Source organism: Mytilus galloprovincialis, chromosome 5, assembly GCF_965363235.1.
Source record: "Mytilus galloprovincialis chromosome 5, xbMytGall1.hap1.1, whole genome shotgun sequence".
Taxonomy (NCBI): domain Eukaryota; kingdom Metazoa; phylum Mollusca; class Bivalvia; order Mytilida; family Mytilidae; genus Mytilus; species Mytilus galloprovincialis.
Genome location: NC_134842.1, coordinates 63,699,977 through 63,726,362, shown reverse-complemented (window position 1 = coordinate 63,726,362; position 26,386 = coordinate 63,699,977). Strand labels below are relative to the sequence as shown.

General features: G+C 32.8%; 1 protein-coding gene across 1 annotated transcript in view; it reads right to left on the bottom strand.

Moving 5' to 3' along the window:
* Nucleotides 1-25,691, bottom strand: part of LOC143074107 (uncharacterized) — a 72,144-nt gene extending 46,453 nt beyond the window's left edge. Inside the window, exons 1-5 of the mRNA XM_076249654.1 lie at nucleotides 25,413-25,691; nucleotides 18,514-18,685; nucleotides 17,838-17,992; nucleotides 14,049-14,217; nucleotides 10,129-10,295 (exon numbers count right to left, since the gene is read on the bottom strand). Coding sequence (XP_076105769.1) covers nucleotides 10,129-10,295; nucleotides 14,049-14,217; nucleotides 17,838-17,992; nucleotides 18,514-18,685; nucleotides 25,413-25,626 — 877 coding nt within the window. The 5' untranslated portion in view covers nucleotides 25,627-25,691. The remainder of the gene's footprint in view (nucleotides 1-10,128; nucleotides 10,296-14,048; nucleotides 14,218-17,837; nucleotides 17,993-18,513; nucleotides 18,686-25,412) is intronic.
* Between the last annotated feature and the right edge of the window lie 695 nt (nucleotides 25,692-26,386).

Below are 26,386 nucleotides of genomic sequence, written 5' to 3'. Positions count from 1 at the left end.
CTTTTGTACAGAAGCGTCCACAACTCGGGATACGTGCCAGCAGCTACAACAAGACCTTACGCAACTGGTAGAATGGGCAAGACGCTGGCAGATGACATTCCATCCAGCAAAATGTTTCATCCCTAGGGTAACCAGAAAACGCAACCCTGTCGTTCACAATTACCATATGATGGGACATTACCTGGAAACTGTTCAGCACTACCCATACCTCGGCTTAGAACTATCAGAGAACATGAATTGGGACCACCATATAACAAAAGCAACATCAAAAGCCAACAGAACACTTGGATTTTTAAGAAGGAACTTAAATAAGTGCCCACAAGACATAAAAGAGAGTGCATACAAAACATTAGTCCGACCACACCTTGAGTATGCATCTGCAGTGTGGGACCCATATAAATCGTGCCATATTAACCAAATCGAGATGATACAACGAAGAGCTGCCCGATTTGTAACATCAACCTATTCTCGGGAACCAGGAACTGTAACCAACATCCTACAGACAGTTGGCTGGCCAACACTAGCAACACGCAGACAAGGAGCCAGGCTCATACTCCTTTATAAGATCCTACATGGAGAAGCATCAGTCATTATTCCAGATTACATCAGGAGACCAACTGTAACAACCCGACAATACCACAGAGACAGGTTTTTCAGAGTCAGCACTTCAACGGATGCCTATAAATACAGTTTCATCCCAAGAACAATTGTTGACTGGAACCAACTACCTGAATGTGCCATCCAAGCTCCCACAACAGTCGCCTTCCGGGTCTGTGTGTGGCAGTTCCTGGCGTAACTATTGATACCTGATTTTAATCCTATACAGTTGTTGCAAACATCACATAATTTTATTTGTTTTTGTTCCTGTAAATACACAAAGTTTGTTATTTTTAACTTGGCGTGTACTGGTTGACACACGCGCACAGTATATTTGCGTTATGGAATTTCCGACTGCAGATTAACCACATAGAAGTAGAAGTAGAAGATAATGGATCGGCTACAAAGTAACAACACTTGGTCAGCACCTCATAAGGAACATTCATGCTATGTTTGGTTTCATTCCATTCAGTGGTTCTCTAGAAGAAGTTCAAAATGTAAAAAGTTAACGACAACGACGGACGACTGACACCAAGTGATGAGAAAAGCTCCCTTGGCGTAAAAAGTGGTTCTGCGGAATTTTCACTTGAAAATTTTTTTTTTATTCTTTTTTTAATTTTATCATTAGAATTATATTTTTAAAGTGTATTTCTTTTTTTTTTTTTTTAATTTTTTATATTTTTTAATTTTTTAAATTTTTTAATTTTTTATTTTTTACTTTTATTTTTAATGTGTATTTCTGAAAGGCTTAAACATTTTTATTAAGGTAGATTCAGGGTATACCGCCATCTTGGATTGTACTATCGCAGTACACAATCAGTTTAATTCTTTGCCCAAATCTGCAAATTTGTAGACAGACGTGCAATTTATTGGTTGGACTGTTTATTTATATGAAGAAAACTTGCTGATTTATTGTATAATCCAAAATATTTAAACAAATACCAAACATTTGTGTTTTAGAATCCATGTTTTCAACTAAGCCATTTAAGGGGAGATAACTCTTTTAGTAAAAAATTTATATTGGACTGATAGGAAATTTTTTATTTTTACTTGTAGCAAGAAAACAAGTAAGGTGACACCATTTTTTCTTTTTATTTTCTTAAAACATATTACAAAACCTATCTTCTCACAATTTATTTTAAAATTCTATCTCATAAATTTCTTTTTATGCACAGAAATGTGTTTTTTCATGATCATTCTAATCAAATTTAGGCAATTTTCAACGACTTATAGCTTAAAATATAGCACAGTGACCCATCTTTTATATTATATTTTTGGAAAGAGCATAGTAAAATCTTCATTTTGGCAAAGTATAAAAAAATTCTATCTCGGGGAAACATATACTAATGATTTACCTTAAGTAACCAGGGAATCAAATAAGCTGTGGTTTGAGGTCTGTCACCTTCTATTTACATGTTCTGACTGAATGTATTTAAGAAATTCAGAAACTAGAGGATCTTAAGAGCCGGTGTCGCTCACCTTGGTCTACGTGCATATTAAACAAGTGAAACTGCCAGCTACTGCTCACTGATGATACCCCCGCCGCAAGTGGATAATATTAATAGTGTAAAAATATGCAAGTGTTCGGTAAACAGGAAGTTGTCGAGTGATGAATCTGAAAACGCATCACACGGTATAGCTGACTTATATAAATCCTGAAACCAAATTTCAGAAATCCTTGTATTGTAGTTCCTGAGAAAAATGTGACGAAAATTTTCAACTTGGCTATCATGTGTAAAATCATACAAGTGTTTGGTAAACAGGAAGTTGTCGAGTGATGAATCTGAAAACGCATCACACGGTATAGCTGACTTATATAAATCCTGAAACCAAATTTCAGAAATCCTTGTATTGTAGTTCCTGAGAAAAATGTGACGAAAATTTTCAACTTGGCTATCATGTGTAAAATCATACAAGTGTTCGGTAAACAGGAAGTTGTTGAGTGATGAATCTGAAAACGCATCACACGGTATAGCTGACTTATATAAATCCTGAAACCAAATTTCAGAAATCCTTGTATTGTAGTTCCTGAGAAAAATGTGACGAAAATTTTCAACTTGGCTATCATGTGTAAAATCAGACAAGTGTTCGGTAAACAGGAAGTTGTCAAGTGATGAATCTGAAAACGCATCACACGGTATGGCTGACATATATAAATGTTGATACCAAATTACAGAAAGGGTGGATGTGTAGTTCCTGAGAAAAATGTGACGAAAGTTTCATGGGACGGACTGACTGACGGACGGACTGACGGACTGATGGACGGACTGACGGACAGACAGAGGTAAAACAGTATACCCCCCTTTTTTAAAGCGGGGGTATAACAAAGGACACAGATGGTTTAATGACAAAATTGTGCTTTGGTGATGGTGATATATTTGTCATGCCAAGAAATTGCCTCCGTTGAAATTCTGCAAACACCCCATAGAGCAAATTAGCAAATTACATGGATGATTAATATTGACCATTCGGTATATGGCCGTGTTCTAAGCGACACGTACATGAAGGTCGTAAATTAATTTCTTGAATGAAATCAAATCTTTAGCTACTAATGACTGCCGTAGGAGGTCGACCGGAATTTTTAGCGAGGATTTCTTGGCATGGAGTTTTCTTTTTCTTATTTGTGTCTTCGGACTTTATGTTTTGAATTGTAGTTTCACTTTCCATATTCGGTATTTATTCAAATGTAAGCTCCACGTGGTAAAAATCATGTGATGCAGGAATATAGTATCTTGGAGTTGGGCTATTTCTTTCTTTTCGGGCCAAGACTCCAAGCAAACAACATGCATGTGTATAACGGCACTATAGATTTTCGTATTAAATAAAGAAAGTTGCCGGTCCGCTAAATGAATAAATTGGTTAGAAAGCAAGGTTTTAATTTAAATTAGATTCCTAAGCTTAATTCGAGGGTTGAAAATAGAGAGCACAAATAACAAGAGGCTCTCAAGAGCCTGAATCGCTCACCTTAATTCTTTTGGTTAAATCTCTCATCAATGATTATTTTGGCTTTTCAATTTATTTAAATGTTTTTTGGATCGTCCTATTTTCTTCAAAAGCCAAAACAAATAATTATTTTCTCCTATGTTCTATTTTAGCCATAGGAGCTATGTTTCTTGACATACAAGGAAATAAAATATAAAATTTATACTAGATACTCTGAAACTCATTTAGCCTAAGTTTGGCTGAAATTGATACAGCAGTTTCAAAGGAGAAGATTTTTTAAAGTAAGTCAACATGATGAACAAATTGTGAAAAAAGTCTTTAAAGGGCAATAACTCCTTAAGGGGTCAATTGACAATTTTGGTCAATTTGACTTAATTGAAGATCTTACTTTGCTGAACATTATTGCTGTTTACAGTTTATTTCTATCTATAATTATATTCAAGATAATAACCAAAAACAGCAAAATTTCCTTAAAATTATCAATTCAGGGGCAGCAACCCAACAACAGGTTGTCTGATTCATCTAAAAATTTCAGGGCAGATAGATCTTGACCTGATAAACAATAATACCCCATGTCAGATTTGCTCTAAATGCTTTGGTTTTTGAGTTATAAGCCAAAAACTGCATTTGACCCCTATGTTCTATTTTTAGCAATGGCGACCATGTTTGTTGATAGATCATAACTTCGGATACAATTTACAAACTATATACCCTAAGGAACATTCAGTTAAAGTTTGGAAGTATTTGGCCCAGTAGTTTCAGAGGAGAAGATTTTTGTAAAAGATTACTAAGATTTACGAAAAATGGTTAAAAATTGACTATAAAGGGCAATAACTCCTAAAGGGGTCAACTGACCATTTCCGTCATGTTGACTTATTTGTAAATCTTACTTTGCTGAACATTATTGCTGTTTACAGTTTATCTCCATCTATAATAATATTCAAGATAATAAACAAAAACAGCAAAATTTCTTTAAAATTACCAATTCAGGGGCAGTAACCCAACAACAGGTTGTCTGATTCATCTGAAAATTTCAGGGCAGATAGATCTTGACCTGATAAACAATAATACCCCCATGTCAGATTTGCTCTAAATGCTTTGGTTTTTGAGTTATAAGCCAAAAACTGCATTTGACCCCTATGTTCTATTTTTAGCAATGGCGACCATGTTTGTTGATAGATCACAACTTCGGATACAATTTACAAAATAGATACCCTAAGGAACATTCAGTTAAAGTTTGGAAGTATTTGGCCCAGTAGTTTCAGAGGAGAAGATTTTTGTAAAAGATTACTAAGATTTACGAAAAATGGTTAAAAATTGACTATAAAGGGCAATAACTCCTAAAGGGGTCAACTGACCATTTCCGTCTTGTTGACTTATTTGTAAATCTTACTTTGCTGAACATTATTGCTGTTTACAGTTTATCTCTATCTATAATAATATTCAAGATAATAACCAAAAACAGCAAAATTTCCTTAAAATTACCAATTCAGGGGCAGCAACCCAACAACAGGTTGACTGATTCATCGGAAAATTTCAGGGCAGATAGATCTTGACCTTATAAACAATATTACCCCATGTCAGATTTGCTCTAAATGCTTTGGTTTTTGAGTTATAAGCCAAAAACTGCATTTGACCCCTATGTTCTATTTTTAGCAATGGCGACCATGTTTGTTGATAGATCATAACTTGGGATACAATTTACAAACTAGATACCCTAAGGAACATTCAATTAAAGTTTGGAAGTATTTGGCCCAGTAGTTTCAGAGGAGAAGATTTTTGTAAAAGATTACTAAGATTTACGAAAAATGGTTAAAAATTGACTATAAAGGGCAATAACTCCTAAAGGGGTCAACTGACCATTTCCGTCATGTTGACTTATTTGTAAATCTTACTTTGCTGAACATTATTCCTGTTTACAGTTTATCTCTATCTATAATAATATTCAAGATAATAACCAAAAACAGCAAAATTTCCTTAAAATTACCAATTCAGGGGCAGCAACCCAACAACGGGTTGTCTGATTCATCTAAAAATTTCAGGGCAGATAGATCTTGACCTGATAAACAATATTACCCCATGTCAGATTTGCTCTAAATGCTTTGGTTTTTGAGTTATAAGCCAAAAACTGCATTTGACCCCTATGTTCTATTTTTAGCAATGGCGACCATGTTTGTTGATAGATCAAAACTTCGGATACAATTTATAAATAAGATACCCTAAGGAACATTCAGTTAAAGTTTGAAAGTATTTGGCCCAGTAGTTTCAGAGGAGAAGATTCTTGAAATAGTTTACGACGACAGACGACGACAGACGACGGACAACGATGGACGCCAAGTGATGGCATAAGCTCACTTGTCCCTTCGGGACAGGTGAGCTAAAAAGGGGGGAGGTGTCCACAGGGAATATTTGTATCTTATGAACTCTACATGTATATTTGAAAGGTTTATTTTTTTTTATTTAATTAAAAAAGAGAAAAACAAATGTAAGACAAATTGTGAATGGTCTTTCTTCCTTTCTCCCATGCCAAGAAATTGCATCCGTTGAAATTCTGCAAACACCCCATAGAGCAAATTACATGGATGATTAATATTGGCCATTCGGTATATGGCCGTGTTCTAAGCAACACGTACATGAAGGTCATAAATTAATTTCTTGAATGAAATCAAATCTTTAGCTACTAATGACTGCCGTAGGAGGTCGACCGGAATTTTTAGCGAGGATTTCTTGGCATGTAGATCTTACTTTACTGAACATTCTTGCTTCTTACAATTATCTCTATTTATAATGAACTTGGCCCATTAGTTACAGAGGAAAATATTTTGTTAAAATTTACAAAAATTTACAAAATTAATGAAAGGAGTATAAAACAACTAGGTTGATTATGTTTTTATTACAAGTTTTCAAGATTATTGGGTATAATTATATTAAAACGTATATAAAAGAATTCAGACATCAACATTAATCAGCAGTAATTAGCATTTTCTTTCAATTGACTGTGATCCTAACAAGTCTTTCATCTTGTGTAACATGTAATAACAAATAGTTACATACATGAACGGTACAAGCCGATCCCAAAGCTGATACATACAAACTTTGTTTTTCTTTTTCAGTTCTTAAAATTTCTCAAATTGAGAAATGTTGTTTGATTTGCCGAATCCTTACTATAAAAGAGTGCTGATATTAAATTTTAGAGAGTGAAAACGTGCATTCAGTGTCATTGTTTTGTTATTTTCTTGCAATAAAGGATAATGGATACTCAAATGACTTTTTTTATCTACACACAACTATTCAAAATATTGTCAAAATAAGAAAAATATATTGACTATATATTCGATGTTACAAAAAAAACCAAGTGTTATACAATAGAATAGAATAGAATAGTTTTATATTCTATTATATTTCTAACATTATATATGTTATAGAAGCCTATGATGTAACCTGAAAAAAAAATACAAATAATTATTATTATATAAACCAACCAGAAGATCAAACTATAAAGACCTTGTTGAAAAACAGATTACGTAACTTTAATAAATCAGCATTGGATTGAATTAAGTGATTACGAGTGGCATTACCTTAGTTCACAATCATCAGACAACTGTTGAATATACAAACCAATTATAGAATAATGATTTGATTAAATAAGTCATTATGATGCGTTAAATTTTATAGGTCCATTGGACTGTAAATATTTATTTAGCTATTCTGTGTGTGAACTGAATCAAATAAAAATCGCCATGAAATTCAAAGTAAAAGTTATCATGGAAAATAACTTTATAATTTAAAAATGTAGAAACTGCGATACAAACAGACACAATAACACTCATATTCGTATCGATTTAAAAATGGTTCTTTAACTGGTACTCCAATACTTCACTGACCTGTTGTCATCCATCATCGGACACTTTTTTCAAATTCCATTTAAACTGTTAAAATTTGTGACAAATTCATCCAAAATCAATATAGTTAATTCATATTTTATTATGGGGCCGGATCGACTTGGGGACGGATCAACTTGAGCCGGATCGACTTTGGGCCGGATTGACTATGGGCTGGATCGGTTTGGGGCCGACACGACCGGATACCTGGAAATGCTATGCCCGACTCGCCCAACTCGTACAGTTGACCGACCGGACAAGCAAATTGTTGTGTCTTTGTTGCCCGTGGACAAGTAAAGAAATGATGCTTGACTTTGTTGATTTATATAGTCATATAGAAAAGTCCGCAAAATCCATTCACAAAAGTAGAAAAAATATCAAATAACAAGACGAAAACAACAAGTTTTAGTAAAACTCCATCAATGATCAAGACAGATCGATTATCAAACAAAAAAATAGGTATGCGAATCCGGGTTTCATTCATATTCTGTGATTTTTTCCCATTGATCCGGGATCGTTGATCAGGTTATAGCAATGGTACACCGGAAATGGTCATTATTAACTTGAAGACTGACTTCTCTTCTCAAGAATGAAAACTAAATGACTGGTCGAGATGGATAAGCATCTTAAGATAGGTCATTGCTCCGAGTCAAGAAACGGAAATCACAGGAGGCAAAGCGCAAATATCATGAAATCAAAGGGCTGAATAGCTCTGTGGATAAAGACGGCCCTTGTTTCTATTTCATTTTTTTTTTTGGGGGGGGGGGGGGGGGGGGGGGGGGTATCTTTTGATAGTCTTCATATAAAAAATGAAAAAAAGAACAGCTAGAACATGTGGAAGGTTGACACTATTGGAATCAATTGTTGTTTAATGTAGTTTCTTTAGTTTAGGATTCAATTTAGACCAATGGAAGAGATCTGCATCTTCTAAATTTTAACATTCAATTAAAGTTGATAGTTAATTATCTAAAATTCAACTAGTTGAATTCTGTCATTTAACAACAACTACAATTATTTTTGAAATCTTAATAGTGTACGACTGAACTGCACGCTAGGGCCATTTTCCTTTTTTTGTGACAGTACTCTTAAGATTTTTAATTTCTTTCTTAAGAAAGTTAAGTCTAAAAAATCTATTCAGTTTTAAATTTCCATTGACAAAGTTCCCAGTTACATCTCTCATCACTGGGATACAGGTACTAACAAAAATAACAATATGATTGATGTAAACTGTGTGAAGCTTGTTTCCAAATCCTACATTTTGAAATATTCGTAAAATTTCATGATTAAATAGGTTTAAACTACAAAATGCAACATTTGTATTTTTTTTTGTAACTATTACAATGATTATGTTAGTACACAAAATTTAGTTTTAATGGAAGACTACTTATCATATACTAAATGTCACATTTTAAGTGTTTATTTTAGTGGATAATAAGCTCATAAATTGAGGTGCTCCTGAATTGGAGGAAGATTCTCAAAACAGAGTTTTACAGAAAAAAATGGAAAAGATCGTTTATCTCCCCGATCTCATGTAGCCCCTCGGACTTCCTGTTTACTTTGAAAGTTGTTGACCTACAAACTAAAGTAGGGCCTATTGCATGTTGATGTTTGAATCATCTACAACAAACATCATTATGTTTAAATTAAACAAATACTATTTTTTAATAAGTGCAAAATCTTTGAGAATGATTTAAATAATCAGTGAAGGATATCCCTGCTTATGCGTAGTCTGGCATTCCAACAATGACGTCACTATAAAATATAATGTAGGTTGGATATATTTAGAATATCTCGTCATACTGATTTTTCCGGATTGTAAAAGAAACGTAAATAGTGTAAAGGAGAGCTCAATATACGATAATTTCGAGAGAAATAGAAGGGAAATGTGTAAAAAAGTGTTTAAAGTCAATTTATTCATTTGTGTCTCCCCATCTCATCATTCTCAGTAAGATTTTTTGGGGGGTTTTCCACTCTATAAAAACAAAATGAATGATGTGAGGGAATGTCACTCTGGTCAACCCCATTGGGGATTGACGGCTTGAAGCCGTCTTCCCCAAAAAAAAATGAATAGGATTTTAAAGTTCTATAAAATTTTGATTTCGCTTAGGTATCTAAAATAAATCTCAAATTTACAATTGGTCCACCAAAAGTTTTTTTTGGGGAAAAGGAGGGGGTGCAAACAACAATTCAGTAATTCATCAATTATTTGGTTTTCATCCCTTCATTAACTTTAAAACTTCGCACTGGCTCACAGTGAAGAAAATATAAGCCATGATATAATCTCCCAGGTTCATGTAAGCTAGCATTGAAAAACATTGCAATATTATTGGCCTCTAGATTCTTTAATTTAGAGCTGTTTTTGGGTTTTTTTTTATAGCTCATATAGTGGTCTACGTATACTCTACTTATCTTTTTATCATTCTATTATACAAACAAAGACCATGAATACCATTTCCATTGTGTTTCAAAACTGTTTGAGAAACATACACATTTACAGTAAAATACATCTTTCACTTTCCAAATTCATTAAGAATTCAGGGCAAGTAATTTTTCTTCCAGACAAGTAAAATTTACAATTTCACTTGCCCTGGGACAAGTGGTCACAACAAATATTTCCACACCCCTGGTACTCATGTACTCAGCCTTCAAAGCGAGTACCCGAGTACTTGAGAACATGTTGCCATTCCTAAATTTTATGCATACTTACTGACATCTTTGAAAGAGAATCCATGAGGAGTGCATGTTGTTTTCAAGGTTTTTCCCAGTCTTCCCTCTAAAGTTGGTATACTTATAGCTTCTTCTAATTTCTTGTCATCTTTGTGTTTCTCTGATGTTAACTTACATATTGCAGTAGCAGAGTCTGATGTTAAACATCTAGTGAAAAGTGAAAAATGGTGTTCATACTATTGAACAAAATTAACACTTGTTTGAGACCTCAAATTTAATATTGTTCTAGAATTTTATGTTATTTGTAAAGTGTGTAACTGAACAAATTGACCATGAATTATACACAGAACTATACGAAATTCATCTGCATATGGATAAACATTTCCCAACTCATTCATTTCATTGGGTATTGAAAAACTTGAAGCTGCTACTCGGACTTTACAAAAGGTCACCAGTTTCTGAGCAGAAAGTTGATGAACCAGGGTTTGTCAAAGAAATTAGCACCTTCCTTTTTCTTAAAAAATTAATCTGAAGATACTAAGACCTTGTTGATAAATTTTCCATATCAAACTCACAAATAATACACGATGGTCTTCAAGTATAAATTCTAGTTATCAGCGACGTCACAATGCCAGAGGAGACGTTAACAAGCTTGCTTTCGCCAAGCGTAAAACTGTCTTAGGAAGAAGGAAAACACCAGTAATAGAAGGCTGAATAGATAATCAGTTTTACTTGTATAGACAGTCAGGGGTTGTACTTAAACAAGTGATTTCAAAATCACCTCTTAGAGTGATTTTGGCTGTGAAACATTTAAAATTTTTGCACAGACTTTTCAAAATCACTGAAACAAGTAATTAAGAAGTCAAAATTTAATCACTTCAGTAAGTGTTTATAACATTTTTTGGATATTTTTCCCACAAGCTTGATTTTTTTATTGGTAAAAAGACCAGAATTCCATTGAAAGAACAAATATGTACATGCAGAAATTGTCATTTGCTTGATAAGCCTGCCAGTTTGTACAGTTTATTTGAATATGCAAAAACTGGAATAATTTGTAGATCAGGACATAACCTTAAAACAAATCATTCTAATTCTAAAGAAAACCAATCAGGTCACCTTATATTGTTCACCTTTGTCTGATAGTAAGAGTAGTTAATGAATATTTGATTACAGAACAATTCCCAAGGGTACTTTTAAAAGCTTTAGCGTTTATAATTATACTGCCCAAACACACTGGTGAAATTGATATCCAAAGATAAAGGGATAATTGATTTATGTAGGAAAATTATAGAAAAGTTTGTGAAAATATGGAAAATCAATGAAATTAGCATGAAGATCAAAGAAAACACCAAAATCACTCAAATAGGTGATAACTGAATATAAAAAATCACTCAAATAGGTGATAATAAAATCACTTGTTTAAGTAGAACCCCTGACTGATTATATCGTAAAATATCAGCCGCTCGACATAATGTGACACTCACCAAAAAACATTGTGGCTTGCAGCTGATATTTTACGATATCAATGTGTAGAAAACCTGATAATCTATACTTCACTGTTTAGTCCATTTTTTTATAATATCCACCGGCTTGGCTCTGATATTTATTCTACCTACAATTGTGTTATTGTGCAATGGTCTTTTTTTTATTCTTGTCTTTCGTTTTTGCATATGGGGCGTATGACATTTGCGCCGATTTTGAAAATTTTCATTCTTTCATTTGCGCCGATTTCATTTTTTCATTTGCGCCGATTTTATATTTGCTCCTAATTAGATTTACAGGTAAGTTAATACTTGTACATGTACTGTACTATACCATTGATAAAATCTGGTTATAATTGTTGTTCATTTATGTTTAAGTTTATTTTGATTCATATTGTTCTGGAACTTCGTTGTAACATGATAGACATATAACACACTGAAACGAGCCGAAGAGTCAATTCTTTAATCATCGAGGGCAATACATATCGGAAGGTTAGTGTCCTGAAACATAAGAACATATCTTACGAATGTACCACAAATCGTATAAACCCAGAGTCACCACGGATTATATTGTCAAAACACTGATCGAGCATAAACATGTGGCAGATGTCCGAAAGACAGAGGTTAAAGAACTACGGGTACTGTCAAGAAAAAGTCTGGAGGTGTATCTTGTTTCTTCCATCTCCCAGTAGTGAGCAGGGGACAACAGTTATATACATGTTATGATTGACATTTCATTACATTTGTACAAATGGCTAATGGAAGAGGTCTTAAATGATAAATGAAAAATAACATGACTTGGATGGAGAGTTCTCTCATTTGCACTCATACCGCATCTTCTTATATCTATTCACCTGTAATTTACCTGTAAAAAAAAATCGGCGCAAATGAAAAAAAAAATCGGCGCAAATGAAAGAAAAAATCGGCGCAAATGAAATGCAGATCGGCGCAAATGCAAAACGCCGTGCATATGTGCATTGTCTAATAAGTATTACATGCCATGATTTTGTTATTTTGTGTTGATATACCAGTAGTTGTTTGTTTTCATAGTGATTAAGGTTATATAACACGGTGTCTTCCTCCTATTCCCACTTTTTAAAAATATTATTCCTTCTATTCCCACTTGCAAATAACAATAGATGTTTTGATAAATAATTTGTTTTTATAACAATCAGGGTTAATTAGAATTACACCTACGATTTACCTGTATTTTTTTTTAAAGCATAACATATTTGGTACACTGTTTAGGTATAATACCTTGTTTATTTGTAATATGTTTCTTTTTTCATCATATAAATACTTAAAAATAGAGAATTTGTTCTTAAAAATAAAGAAAAATTATGATAACAGATTGGAGTCAGATTTATCTTTAAACTTTTGAATTTGTACTTAAAAATAAAGAAAAATTATGATAATAGATTGGAGTCAGATTTATTTTAAAATTTTTGAATTTGTAACTTTAAAAAATTGTCTGATTTACTAATAAATCATGTTAAAAATAATATTATAACCAAGTATAATCTTATATATATATCTTTATTCTCACAAACCAAATTACAGAAAGGTATAGAGATAATTATAAATATTTTAATACAATTACATAAATAAATAATGGAAGAAAGTAGATAGAGGCATTCACAATTGTTCACCCAGAAAAGTTCAATTTGTTATTGATCTCCTTAATAAGTTTACAAAGTTCGTTCAGATTGTTCATTTTGGGGAATTCATTAAGTCATAAAACTTCAATGTGTTTGTTCTATTTCTATTGTAATATGCAATACATTGTTTTCTACAATTATCGAAAGCTGAACAATTAAAAATGTAATGGTATAATATTCATCACCAATGGCATCTGAATTACACAATACACATTTTCTGTTTTCTCTTTCTATGTTTTGTCATCTTCCAGTTTCTATTGGAGATTTCATGTTCAAAGTTCCAAATTTAAGAAATAAGGATATCTGCCGGTCATCCAAAATAAATATTTTTTAAACTCCAAAGTAAACGATCATTTAATGCTTTTGGTGATTCCTGTTGGCGTAAGATGTGGAATAAAAGTATACTTTAAAATATAATTACTTGGACCAAAACTCAAAGATATAAAATAATGGGTGAAAACTGTTAACTTTACTTCATTATTTATTTTGTTTAAAAAAACCAGAATTCATACAGATGCAAAAGTAACTTATTACCTGTTCTAATAAAAAAAAAACACTGGTCAATTAACAGTTGATTAAAAAATGTTTGTACAGTATAATCCTTTGTTTGCACAAGTTTTCCTTCTATTCCCACATGAAATTTTACCTTTTCCTACCAGATTTATAAAAAGTGGGAATAGAGGGAATGAACCTATAACACAATGTCGACTTCTGACACTTATCTTTTATTTGTTTGATGTGTTTGAGATTTTGCCATTTCTGTTTGAATTTTCTTGGAGTTTGGTATTTATGTATTTCAAAAATCATGAATCATAACGTACCTAAACTCTTCAACTTCAACTGACTGTGTGCCTGGTACAGTATCAAACAAAAATAATAGAACTCTTTCCAATCTTTTAGCCATGATTTGGAATTCTTTGGTGTCTTTCTGAGCTAATGCTGCTGCATTTACTTTTGTTAGGTTTATTTCCATCCTGTATGTATCTGAAACTGGTTTATGTAATGAGAAAAATTAAACAAATGACACTCAGTCAATTTGCACAAAGAGTCTAAGGCAGATATAAGAATGCTGATGTTGCACACTTCGAAAGATGCACTGCCAATTTAACAGTTTACTTCAGAACTTTGAATTTGAATCAAAGAAAGTTTAATATCGTATTTTTTTAATGTAAATCATTTGGATGGCCAACTCGTCAACTGATTACCATAATTGCCTTTTGTTTATTTTGTCTTAAGGGATTAAAATCTGGATAATATATACAAGAGTGCACACGCTGAAATATCTCGCCTTTTTTTACTAAGCATTGATATTATGTTGATAGTTTTTATTACAACGGTCACATAAACTTAACATTAACCAAGAAAACTAAACATTGACCAATGCAATGAACCATGAAAATAAGGTCAATGTCAGATGAACCATGCCAGGCAGGCATGTACAGCTAACAATTCTTCCATACAACAAATATAGGTGACCTATTGCTTATAGTTTAAGAAACACAGACCAAAACACAACCAGATGCTCTGCAGGGTGCAGCTTTATACGAACGCAGAGGTCAAACCCTGAACAGTTGGGGCAAGTATGGACACAACATTTAAGCTTGATACAGCTCTGAATTTGGATTGTGATTAAATAGTTGACACAACATAGGTTTCTGACACAAAATGAATGTGGTCTAAGAACTTAAACTTAAAAACTTAAAAATTTTAAATTGGACATTTACCTATTATGGTCCAATATCCAAAATCTAAATACATGGTTAGATTCAGCATATCATAGAACCCCAAGAATTCAATTTTTGATGAAATCAAATAATGTTAAATTTTAGACCCTTAATACCTCAATGTGGACCAATTTGATAACCAGGCCCAAATATTAAAAATCTAAATACATGGTTAGATTCAGCATATTGAAGAACCCCATATATTCAATTTTTGTTGAAATCAAACAAAGTTTAATTTTGGTGAACCCCCATTTGGACCAACTTGAAAACTGGGCCATAATAAAAAATCTAAGTACATGTTTAGATTCAGCATATCAAAGAACCCCAAGAATTTGATTTTTGTTAAAATCAAACTAAGTTTAATTTTGGACCCTTTGGACCTTATAAGTGTAGACCAATTTGAAAATAGGACCAAAAATTTAGAATCTAAATACACGGTTAGATTTGGCATATCAAAGAACCCCAATAATTCATTTTTTGATGAAATCAAACAAAGTTTAATTTTGAACCCTTTTGGCCACTTATTCCTAAACTGTTGGGACCAAAACTCCCAAAATCGATTCAAACCTTCCTTTTGTGGTCATAAACCTTGTGTTAAAATTTCATAGATTTCTATTTACTTATACTAAAGTTATTTTGCAAAAATCAAGAAAAATGCTTATTTGGGACCTTTTTTTGGCCCCTAATTCCTAAACTGTTGGGACCAAAACTCCCAAAATCAATCCCAACCTTCCTTTTGTGTTCATAAACCTTGTGTTTAAGTTTCATAGATTTCTATATACTAATACGAAAGTTATTTTGCAAAAATCAAGAAAAATGCTTATTTTGGCCCTTTTGGCCCTAACATCTAAACTGTTGTGACCAAAAATCCCAAAATCAATCCCAACCCTCCTTTATTGATCATAAACCTTGTGTTTAAAGGACTCCGAGTAGGTCCGGTAAGGGCCAATTTTGGCCTCAATTTTCATGTTCATCTTACGAAAGATTTCAGACACTTTTTTATTTCAATTGATTCGATTAGTTTATGTGAAAGTTTTTAACTGATTAAGTCATTAAAAACGCTCTGATTCAAGCTTAAATATGAAAAATCTATCAAATATGCAAAAAAACGTCACTTTTCAGATGGTTTTTGTCAAAAATGAAAGTGGCCGCATCCGCCTTGATATATATTACGTATAATAATAAAATACAACTTACATTTCAATATTATGAATGAACACGAATGTGGCCACTTTCATTTAAGACGGAATCCGTCTAAAATTTAACTAAAAGGCTACAATTGTGAAGATTTCAATAATTTAACATGACTTCATGATGCTAGTACCCGATATATGTGCATTGTATTGTAAAAAACAGCCCATATGTATTTAGAAGAAGTATTCTACTTTCCACTAAATAGCTTAAAGAGTACATTTTCACAATTTTGTAAAACTGCTATATTTTGGGGCCGAAAAGGGATCTTACTGAACCTACTCCTTTCATAGATTTCTATTTACTTAAACTAAAGTTATAGTGCGAAAACCAAATGTCTTCGGACAACGACGACAATGCAGAAGACAACGATGCCAACGTCATACCAATATACGACCAAAAAATTTTCAATTTTTGCGGTCGTATAAATCTTAATACTGAGCAATGAACTGTGAAAATGAGGTCAAGGTCAAATAAGACCTGTGCAACAGACATATAGATCATAAAATATTTCCATAAACCAAATATAGTTGACCTATTGAATATAGTAATAGAAAAAAAGACCAAAACTCAAAAACTTAACTTTGACCACTGAACCATGAAAATGAGGTCAAGGTCAGATGACACCTGCCAACTAGACATGTACACCTTACAATCATTCCATACACCAAATATAGTAAACCTATTGCATACAGTATAAGGAAAATAGACCCCAAAAAAAAAACTATAACCACTGAACCATGAAAATGAGGTCAAGTTATCAAAGGTACCAGGATTATAATTTAGTACGCCAGACGCGCGTTTCGTCTACATAAGTCTCATCAGTGACGCTCATATCAAAATATTTATAAAGCCAAACAATTACAAAGTTGAAGAGCATTGAGGATCCAAAATTCCAAAAAGTTGTGCCAAATACGGCTAAGGAAATCTATGCCTGGAATAAGAAAATCTTTAGTTTTTGGAAAAATTTAAACTTTTGTTAACAGGAAATTTATAAAAAAAAAAATGACCACATTATTGATATTCATGTCAACACCGAAGTGTTGACTACTGGGCTGGTGATACCCTCGGGGACGAAACGTCCACCAGCAGTGGCATCGACCCAGGGGTGTAAATATTTATCAAAGGTACCAGATGACACCTGCCAGTTGGCCAGTTGGACAGGTACACCTTACAGTGCTTCCATACACTGAATATACTAGACCTATTGCTTATAGTATTTGAGATATGGACCTGACAACCAAAACTTAAACTTGTTCACTGATCCATGAAATGAGGTCAGATCAAGTGAAAACTGTCTGACAGGCATGAGGACCTTGCAAGGTACGCACATACCAAATATAGTTATCCTATTACTTATAATAAGAGAGAATTTAACATTACAAAAAAATCTCAACTTTTCAAGTAGTCACTGAACAATGAAAATGAGGTCAAGGACATTGGACATGTGACTGACAGAAACTTCGTAGCATGAGGCATCCATATAGAAAGTATGACGCATCCAGGTCTTCCACCCTCTAAAATATAAAGCTTTTAAGAAGTTAGCTAATGCTGCTGCCGTAGCCGCCACTGGATCACTATCCCTATAACGAGCTTTCTGGGACAAAAGTCGCAGGCTCGACAAAAATGTCTGGCTGGCTAAAAAAAAAATTTTGGAAGCCCTGCCCTCACTCCCAATTCTAAAATTATTGTTACCTCCTTGCTTAGCAAAAGTAAATCCATCAGGGATGGTTTCAAGACTTGCATCCACATTTCCTCTGGTCACAGGTACTTCTAATGCTGACCGGATTTTTCTATCATCAGGATTGTACTGTGAAGTAATTTCTAATTTAGCCAATACTTCTCCTGACCTACAAGTAATAAATTTTATGGTTAAATATTTTTTTGAAAATTCTCTCCCAATATGTAACATCATTCTTAACTTTCTGTATTTCTAAATAACTGTCTGTCACACATTTTGGTATCTTTTTAAGAAGTTTGAAAGCCATCTTGTTCCATTTCAATTTGGGGGTTATATAATGCAATTGCATGTGGTATATGGCAAACAATATATTATTAGGGGTACAAATAATTAGATTGTTTAATTAGGCCAGGGTTTATTGATTTGTTGGTTTACAGATTTTATACATGAAAAAGTCGGGTCGGTCGGTCAGGATAAAAAAAAGAAATTTTTTTTAAAAAAAAATATATTTTCTTTCTGAACAATATGTTTGGTATGCTATTTTGTCATCATTTCTTAAATTCAAGTTCCATGAAATATTATTGCCCAACTCATCAACTGTTGTAAATCATGATACTACAGTCCTGGGTCCTATACAATTTTTAGAATATTTTTTATCTTTGACATCAATGTGAGTTGTGTTTAACTTACTCTAATCTTGATAAATTAACTACTTTCACTTTCTGGTCACCATCAACAGAATCAAACAAACATGTAAATATTGTACTGATGCGATCTGTAAATTCTTTATAATCCTTCAGGTCTGTTTTTTCATAAGAAGCAAGATATGTTTCTTTTATGTGGACATCTGCCCTGAACAATACTGTAAAAAAAGAGATTTCAATAAATATTTAACAAGAGGCTCTCAAGAGCCTGAATCACGCACCTGTTTAAAATCTTTCCTCAATGATAATTTTGCTTTTCAATAAATATTAATGAGCGTCTTAAAATTCCATTGAAATGTTCTTTGTATCTGTCATATTTTCTTCAAAAGCGAAAAAAAAAATTTTTTTATCCCTATGTTAACATTCTATTTAAGCCATGGCAGCCATGTTTTTTTTTGAAGAAACAGAAATAAAACACAAAAATTATTCTCGATACCCTAAAGATCAGTCAGATAAAGTTTGGTTGGAAGTTTCAGAGGAGATTTTTTTTTAAAAGTAAGATAACATGATCAACAAATTGTGAAAAATTGTCCTTAAAATACAATAACTCCTAAAGCAGTAAATTGACAATTTTGATCATATCAAATTATTTGTAGATCTTACTTTGCTGAACAGTTTTGCTGTTTACAGTTTATCTTTATCATTATATTAAATATAATAACCAACCAGATGCTCCGCAGGGCCCAGCTTTATACGACCGCAGAGGGTGAACCCTGAACAGTTGGGGCAAGTATGGAAACAACATTCAAGCTTGATACAGCTCTGAATTTGGATTATGATTAAATAGTTGACACAGCATAGGTTTCTGACACAGAATGAATGTGGTCTAAGAACTTTTTTTTTTTTTAATTTACCTATTATGGTCAAATATCCCAAATCTAAATACATGGTTAGATTCGGTATATCAAAGAATCCCAAGAATTCAATTTTTTATGAAATTAAACAAAAGTTTAATTTTGGACCCTTTTGACTTAATGTGGACCAATTTGATAACGAGGCCCAAAACTCCAAAATCTAAATACATGTTTAATAAGATTCAGCATATCAAAGAACCCCATATATTCAATTTTTGATGAAATCAAACAAAGTTTAGTTTTGGACCCCAATTTGGACCAACTTAAAAACTGGGGCCATAATCAAAAATCTAAACACATGTTTAGATTCAGCATATCAAAGAACCCTAAGAATTCAATTTTTGTTAAAATCAAACTTAGTTTAATTTTGCACACTTTGGACCTTAATGTAGACCAATTTAAAATACGGGACCCAAAATTAAAAATCTAAATACAAGGTTAGATCCAGCATATCAAAGAACCCAAATAATTCAGTTTTTGATGAAATCAAACGAAGTTTAATTTTGGACCCTTTTGACCTCAAAATATATATATGAACCAATTTGATAGCGGGGCCAAACAATCACAAATCTAAATACATGGTTAGATTTAGCATATATCAAAGAACCCCATATATATTCAATTTTTGTTGAAATGAAACAAAGTTTAAATTTGGACCCCAATTTGGACCAACTTTTTGGCCCAAAATTCCTAAACATTTAGGGCAATTACCCCCAAACTCAAACCCAGCTATCCCTCTGTGATATGGAACCATGAAATACAATTTCATAATCATCCATACACTAACACACAAGTTATTGTCCTGAAACTAGAAAAACGTTTGTTTTTTTCCCCTTTTCGGCCCCTAATTCCTAAAGTTTTGAGGCAATTACCCCAAAAATCAATCCCAGCCTTCCCTTTGTGGTATGGCACCTTGCAGTACAATTTCAAAGAGATCCATACACTTGAAAACAAGTTATTGTCTAGAAACTAGAAAAATGCTTATTTTTGGCCCCTTACCCCTAAATGTTTTTGGCAATTACCCCCAAACTCAATTCCAGCTTTCCCTTTGAGATATGGAACCTTGTAATACAGAAAGATCCATACACTTACACACAAGTTATTGTCATGAAACTAGAAAAATGCTTGTTTTTTGCCCCCTAACTCCTAAAATATTGAGGCAATTACCCCCAAAATCAATCCCAGCATTCCCTTTGTGATATGGAACCTTGTGGTACAATGTCAGAAAGATCCATACACTAGTTATTGTCTGGAAATTACAAAAATGCTTATTTTTGGCCCCTAATTCCTTAACTGTTGGTCCATAACCCCCAAAATCAATTCCAACCTTCCTTTTGTGGTATTGAATCTTATGAAAAAATTTTATGGAGATCCTTTCACTGAAACTAAAGTTATTGTGCCAAAACCAATGTGTCTTCGGACGACGACGCCGCCAATGTCATACCAATATAAAACCACAAAAATTTGTTTGCGGTCGTATGTATAAAAACTGCGAATTTCCTTAAAATTACAAATTTAGTGGCAGCAACCCAACAATGGGTTCTCAGATTCATTGGAAAATTTCAGGGCTGATAGAACTTTTACCTAATAAACACTTTTACCCCATGTCAGATTTGCTCTAAATGCCAAATGGTTTAGTTTTTGAGATATAAACCAAAAACTGCATTTTACCCCTATGGTTTATTTTTAGCCATGTCGGCCATGTTTTTAGACGAAACAGAAAATATTTTTTTTTTATTCTAGATACCCTAAGGATCATTCAGCAAAAGTTTGGTAGGAATTGGTTCAGTAGTTTCAGAGAAGATGTTTGAAATAGTTTACACCAGACGGACGACGACGACGGACGCCAAGTGATGGCAAAAGCTCACAGTTCCTTCAGAATGGCGAGATAAAAATAAGTCTGAAACATTTTGATATCAACCGGTATCTTATCACGCTCAATACATATTTATCATGTCCATCCCCAATATAACTAATTATTTTCAAGATCACTGAATAAAGCATTTAAAGTACATTCAAGTTTAATGCAGATCTTCAAATATTAATATGTTTTATAACAATAAATTAAATAGTGTGTACTAAATAAAATATGAAACCTGAATAATGGACTTAGTATCTATGGAAGGATTCATAATATTTGACTCCAAAAGTAGGTTATAACATAGAATAAATTGATTAGGCGAGGGCAGCTGGATACAACTGCAGAGGTCCAACCCTGAACAGTTGGGGCAAAAATGGACACAATTATTCTCACTAGAGAAACAGGTCTGAATTTGGATTGTAATTAAATATTTGACACATAATAGGTTTCTGACACAGAATAACTGTACATGTAGTCAAAGAACTTAGAATTGGTTATATGATTTGAATTTATATTCAATGTTTTGCTTTTGTGCAATATGCAATGTTTTTTCTGTTGCGAATTGACCCCTCCCCCCCCCAAAAAAAAAAAATATATTTTACTCCCCTTTTTTTGCAATATTTGAAGGAATTATCTTTTTAATTTCTGAAATTGTCCCCCAACAACATGTATCGTAAGCATATAATTGATATTCGTATATGTGTGTGTGTGTGAAGTGAAGGTGACAACTGGCTAGTTTTTTAAGACAAATGAATAGGTCAAGACTACCTGAATTGTACAAATAAATACCGTAGAAAGGCTTGTATATTTCTCACTGGTACATAGTCTGAATCCGGGTCCATTCGCTTCAATTCATGTTTGCGCCCACTCATGTTCACCCCCCTTTCACTTTCACACCCTACATGTTCGCACCCAGTCTTAATTGGTTTTGTGTTTAATAACTCTGTAAGCAAGTGTTTTCTTATAAGTATAATTGTTGTCATTGTCTCAAAATAAAGTGAGACAGCATTTTTTTTTTTAGTTGAATAAATCTTAATCATGTTTTGGATAGCGTATTGTTAAAAATAATAATAATCCTTTCTAAATAAAGTGGTATTTTGTCAACGTTTTATTTTGTGTTGAATAACTCTTAATCATGTTTTGGTAAGTGTATTGCTATAACTTGTTTTCATTGACTTGTTTCAAAATGAAGTGAGATTCTGACTATGTTTTTTTCTGTGTGTTGAATAAATTTTATCATGTTTTGGTCATATTAGTGGATTGCTATATTTTGGTATCTATGTTTTATTGTTTCCTTGTTTCAGATCAAAGTGACCAAGCTGTTAAAAACAATTATCTTGTGTTTTTCCTTTAAAATCTTCAATGTTTTACTCATACCAAGCTATAAATACATTCAGTATTTACACCAAAGCAATTTAAAACAACAACCATGATTTTCCAATTATTCAACTTGAATTTGAATTAAAATTGGGCGCGAATGAGTAGAGTGCGAACGCACCTTGGGTGTGAAAATGTATTGGGCGCAAACAGACCTGATACCACATAGTCTGAACCCCCTTCTCCCACAAAATATGAAGTAAATATTCTTTTTGTTACTGTTATCAAAGGTCTAATGAAACTCAGATAATTTCAAACATTTGTCAAAGAATTCTAGTCAAACCACCGGCACCTAGTAAAATTGGCACCTGGACATATCAGCACCTGGTTAAAATCAACACCTGATATAGTCAATTCGTCACCCATGTTAAATATATATTTTTAACAGTATTTTAAGCAAAAAGAGTAAAAATAAGAAAGGGGTTGCCAGAATTTTTTTCAGTATTTAAGCAAAAAGAGTAAAATACTAATTTTCACATTTTTGGGTGTTCATGTACATTTTGTATATATTTATTTTTCTCAACTAAATGACTTTTTTGGTGTATTTTTAATGATATATATATGAGTAGTCCAAATAATTATTACGTCTGGCAAGGCTTTTTTAATTTTATTCTGGAACACCTTCCTATGACCGCAAGGCTATGTTAATATTTTTCTGGGACGCCTTCCTACGAACGTCGTAGGAAGGCGTCCCAGAAAAAAAAATAGCCTTGCCAGACGTCATAAATATTTGGACTAATACATGAGATGTTGGATATTTTTCTGCATTATTTTAACCAGTTGAGCATTTTACAGGATTGTTGGTTTAATGCTGTTTAAACTTTACTGAAAAAAAAACACCTTTAATTTGCTAATTATTTGGCATGAAAGTTTGATTTATTGAAAGGGACTCATAGTTTTCCATTTTATTTTAATAATTGTCTAATTGTTAAAACAACAGCTTTGGTAAGGGCTTCGTTGTTTACCTTTATACACAACAACATATTCACTTTCGTTTCGTTGTTTACCTTTATACACAACAACATATTCACTTTCGTTTCGTTGTTTACCTAAATACACAACAATATATTCACTATGTACTTGGTAACAGTAATTAATTAATTGAATAGAAAATATTATAACAAATATTATTGGATGCCGAATTGACGTCAAATAGGTGCCGATTTGACTAGATGCCTATTTGACCAGGTGCCGACTTGACTTGTATGTTTCAATTCCTCTGCGATCGTTTGCGGTATTTTCTTGAGAAAACCTATTTTCCATTATCAAAGAGAAGAAGAAACTGCTGTAAAATGATTCTGGAACGCTTCATGATTGTTAAAATAAGTTTAATTCACTCAAAAAACAATTTTTAAACTTGCGATGTTTAAACAGGAAGTTTCAAAAGCACGTGTAAAAGAAGAAATTAATCGGTGAGAGTGGAAATCTGTACATGACAGATATCACTATAGTACGACTTTGAAAGTAAAACAGTTCAATCCTTTTGTAAAACAGTCTTTAATATACCTATCACATTAATGTTTGAAGGGTCTTAAGCTTATTCAAACCATATAAGTCTGTATGAAACACCAAAACGGAATGAACCATTACCGATTACGTTTTGTAGTTTACAAATTCTAAACTGGTTCCCTTCAAACTACAACACTTTGTTTGGGTGTAGTGGAATACAAGCAGAAACCACTTAATTTGTAAAATAGTAAATATGAAACCGAGTGTAAACTGGTTCCTGGCTGATTACTACACAATGATCATGCATAATGATAACACAGGCGGATTCCAGTTTGTATGGAAAATAGTAAAAACGAAACCAAGCGCGGTAGGCAGAGATATGTAATGAAGTTCCAGTCGGCAGTAATGGAACAATGACTGCGTCATTTTCCAAAATTTTTTCCCTCAAGATATGGTCATAATCTCAATTAAAATTTTCATCATGTTCATTGGAGATGCAACCACAATTACCAATTTAAATCCATTATAAAGTCTTAAAATAGAAAATGACATACATAATCATGGCTAAAATTAATAAACCTTAATCAGAATTTTTAAAACAGTAAGTTCTAAAAATAAATTGACAGCTAAGGTATAGAACGTTGTGGTATGATTTCAGAGAGATCCATACAAAGTTCCACAGGTTATTGTCTGCAGACTGGAAAAATGCTTATTTGGGCCCCTTTTTGGCTCCTTATTTCTAAACTGTTGGGACTACAACCCCCAAAATCAAATTTCATTGAATTCTATTTACTTGTACTAAAGTTATTGTTTTAAAAACCAAATGCCTTGGGACAATGCGGACGACAACAAGATACCAATATATGACCGCAAAATTTTGTGCAGTCGTATAAAAACTTTTCTTTGCTGATTAAGCTATCTATTTATTGATCTTAAGGAATATTCAAAGGTTCACATCATAGTATCTGACATAGAGAGTTTTTTTTTCATAAATATATATATATATGTTTTGAAGTTTGAACCCTTTAGTGGCAAGAAATCTTGTTACAGAAGATTATGGAAAACTATTTTAGTTAAAAGAAAAAAAAAAGTTGGTCTTCAAACTGCATATATACAATTACATGTATGAGGCCCTGAACTTATGAAAACACTTCAATTGGTGAATTTCTGTTTTTAAATCCCATGTTTTTGTGATGCAAGTATCATATAAATTAATTATAAGAGTTCATGCTAATAAAACATAGTAGTTTTGAAATCTGAAGCTTATATATACTACCATGATGCATTATCATGATTATATGCATATATTCAAAATGGTTAAATCAATAATTTAATTTCAATTACCTTCTGGGTAAAGTTGAATCCACTGATAATTTGGAATTTTCTTTTCTTCTTTCTCAAATTTTGTTCTTTGGTCCAGTAAGTATTGAACTAAACTTGTTGGAGGGTGAAGGCCATCAAAGTAATGTCGAACAACATCAGTGCACACCTGGTAATTAAGGTAAACTGACCTCAGGTACCTTTCCTTGGGTGACATTCTACTTCCCCTCCCAGTCATGTTTGGTTACAAGATTCTGTTAGTTCATTCTCAAAACTATGAAAGACATACTGTCACTGTACCTGAAATTTATTAACATACTGTGAATTAATTTAATTCATTATTTTGAGAACAAATGGACTGCTTCATGGATACTTGACGAGCTTGAACTTGTGGATTCGAAATATATTGCTTTATTATATATGATTAGACTATCTTCATGATCTTAAAAATTTAAATAAAATGCAGTGTTAGGAAAATGCCATGGAATGGTACATGTACAGTTAGTAAAGAAGTTACATGTATGGTACTTCAAACTGTCCATACCTTTATTTTGGCATCACACAAGGACATGTTTTTCTCTTACTTTTAATAACATCTTTATACTAAATCCATTGGATTTTTTTATAAAGGATGTATACTTGATTATCCTCTTGAAATAGATAATGCATTTACGACATTGTTCAATTATTCCGTATTGGACTATTGGGGTGTCGGACCATTGGGTTGTGACCAGACTAATGGGGCAGCAGACTATTGGGGTGGTGGAATAATTGGAAGTCAGAATAATGTGGCATCACTTAATGTATATAAAAATATACAAATTTTCACCACCTCATAAATTAACATACTTCCAAATACAAATAAAGCAATAAAATATTTTGATAGAAATAAATTAAAATGTTCTTACAATGCAAAATCAAATGATTCAGAGACCATGTGTGCTCGTCAATGCGTCCTGTCATTGCAGGGCCAAGCTTCCTATATAATACTTATTAGC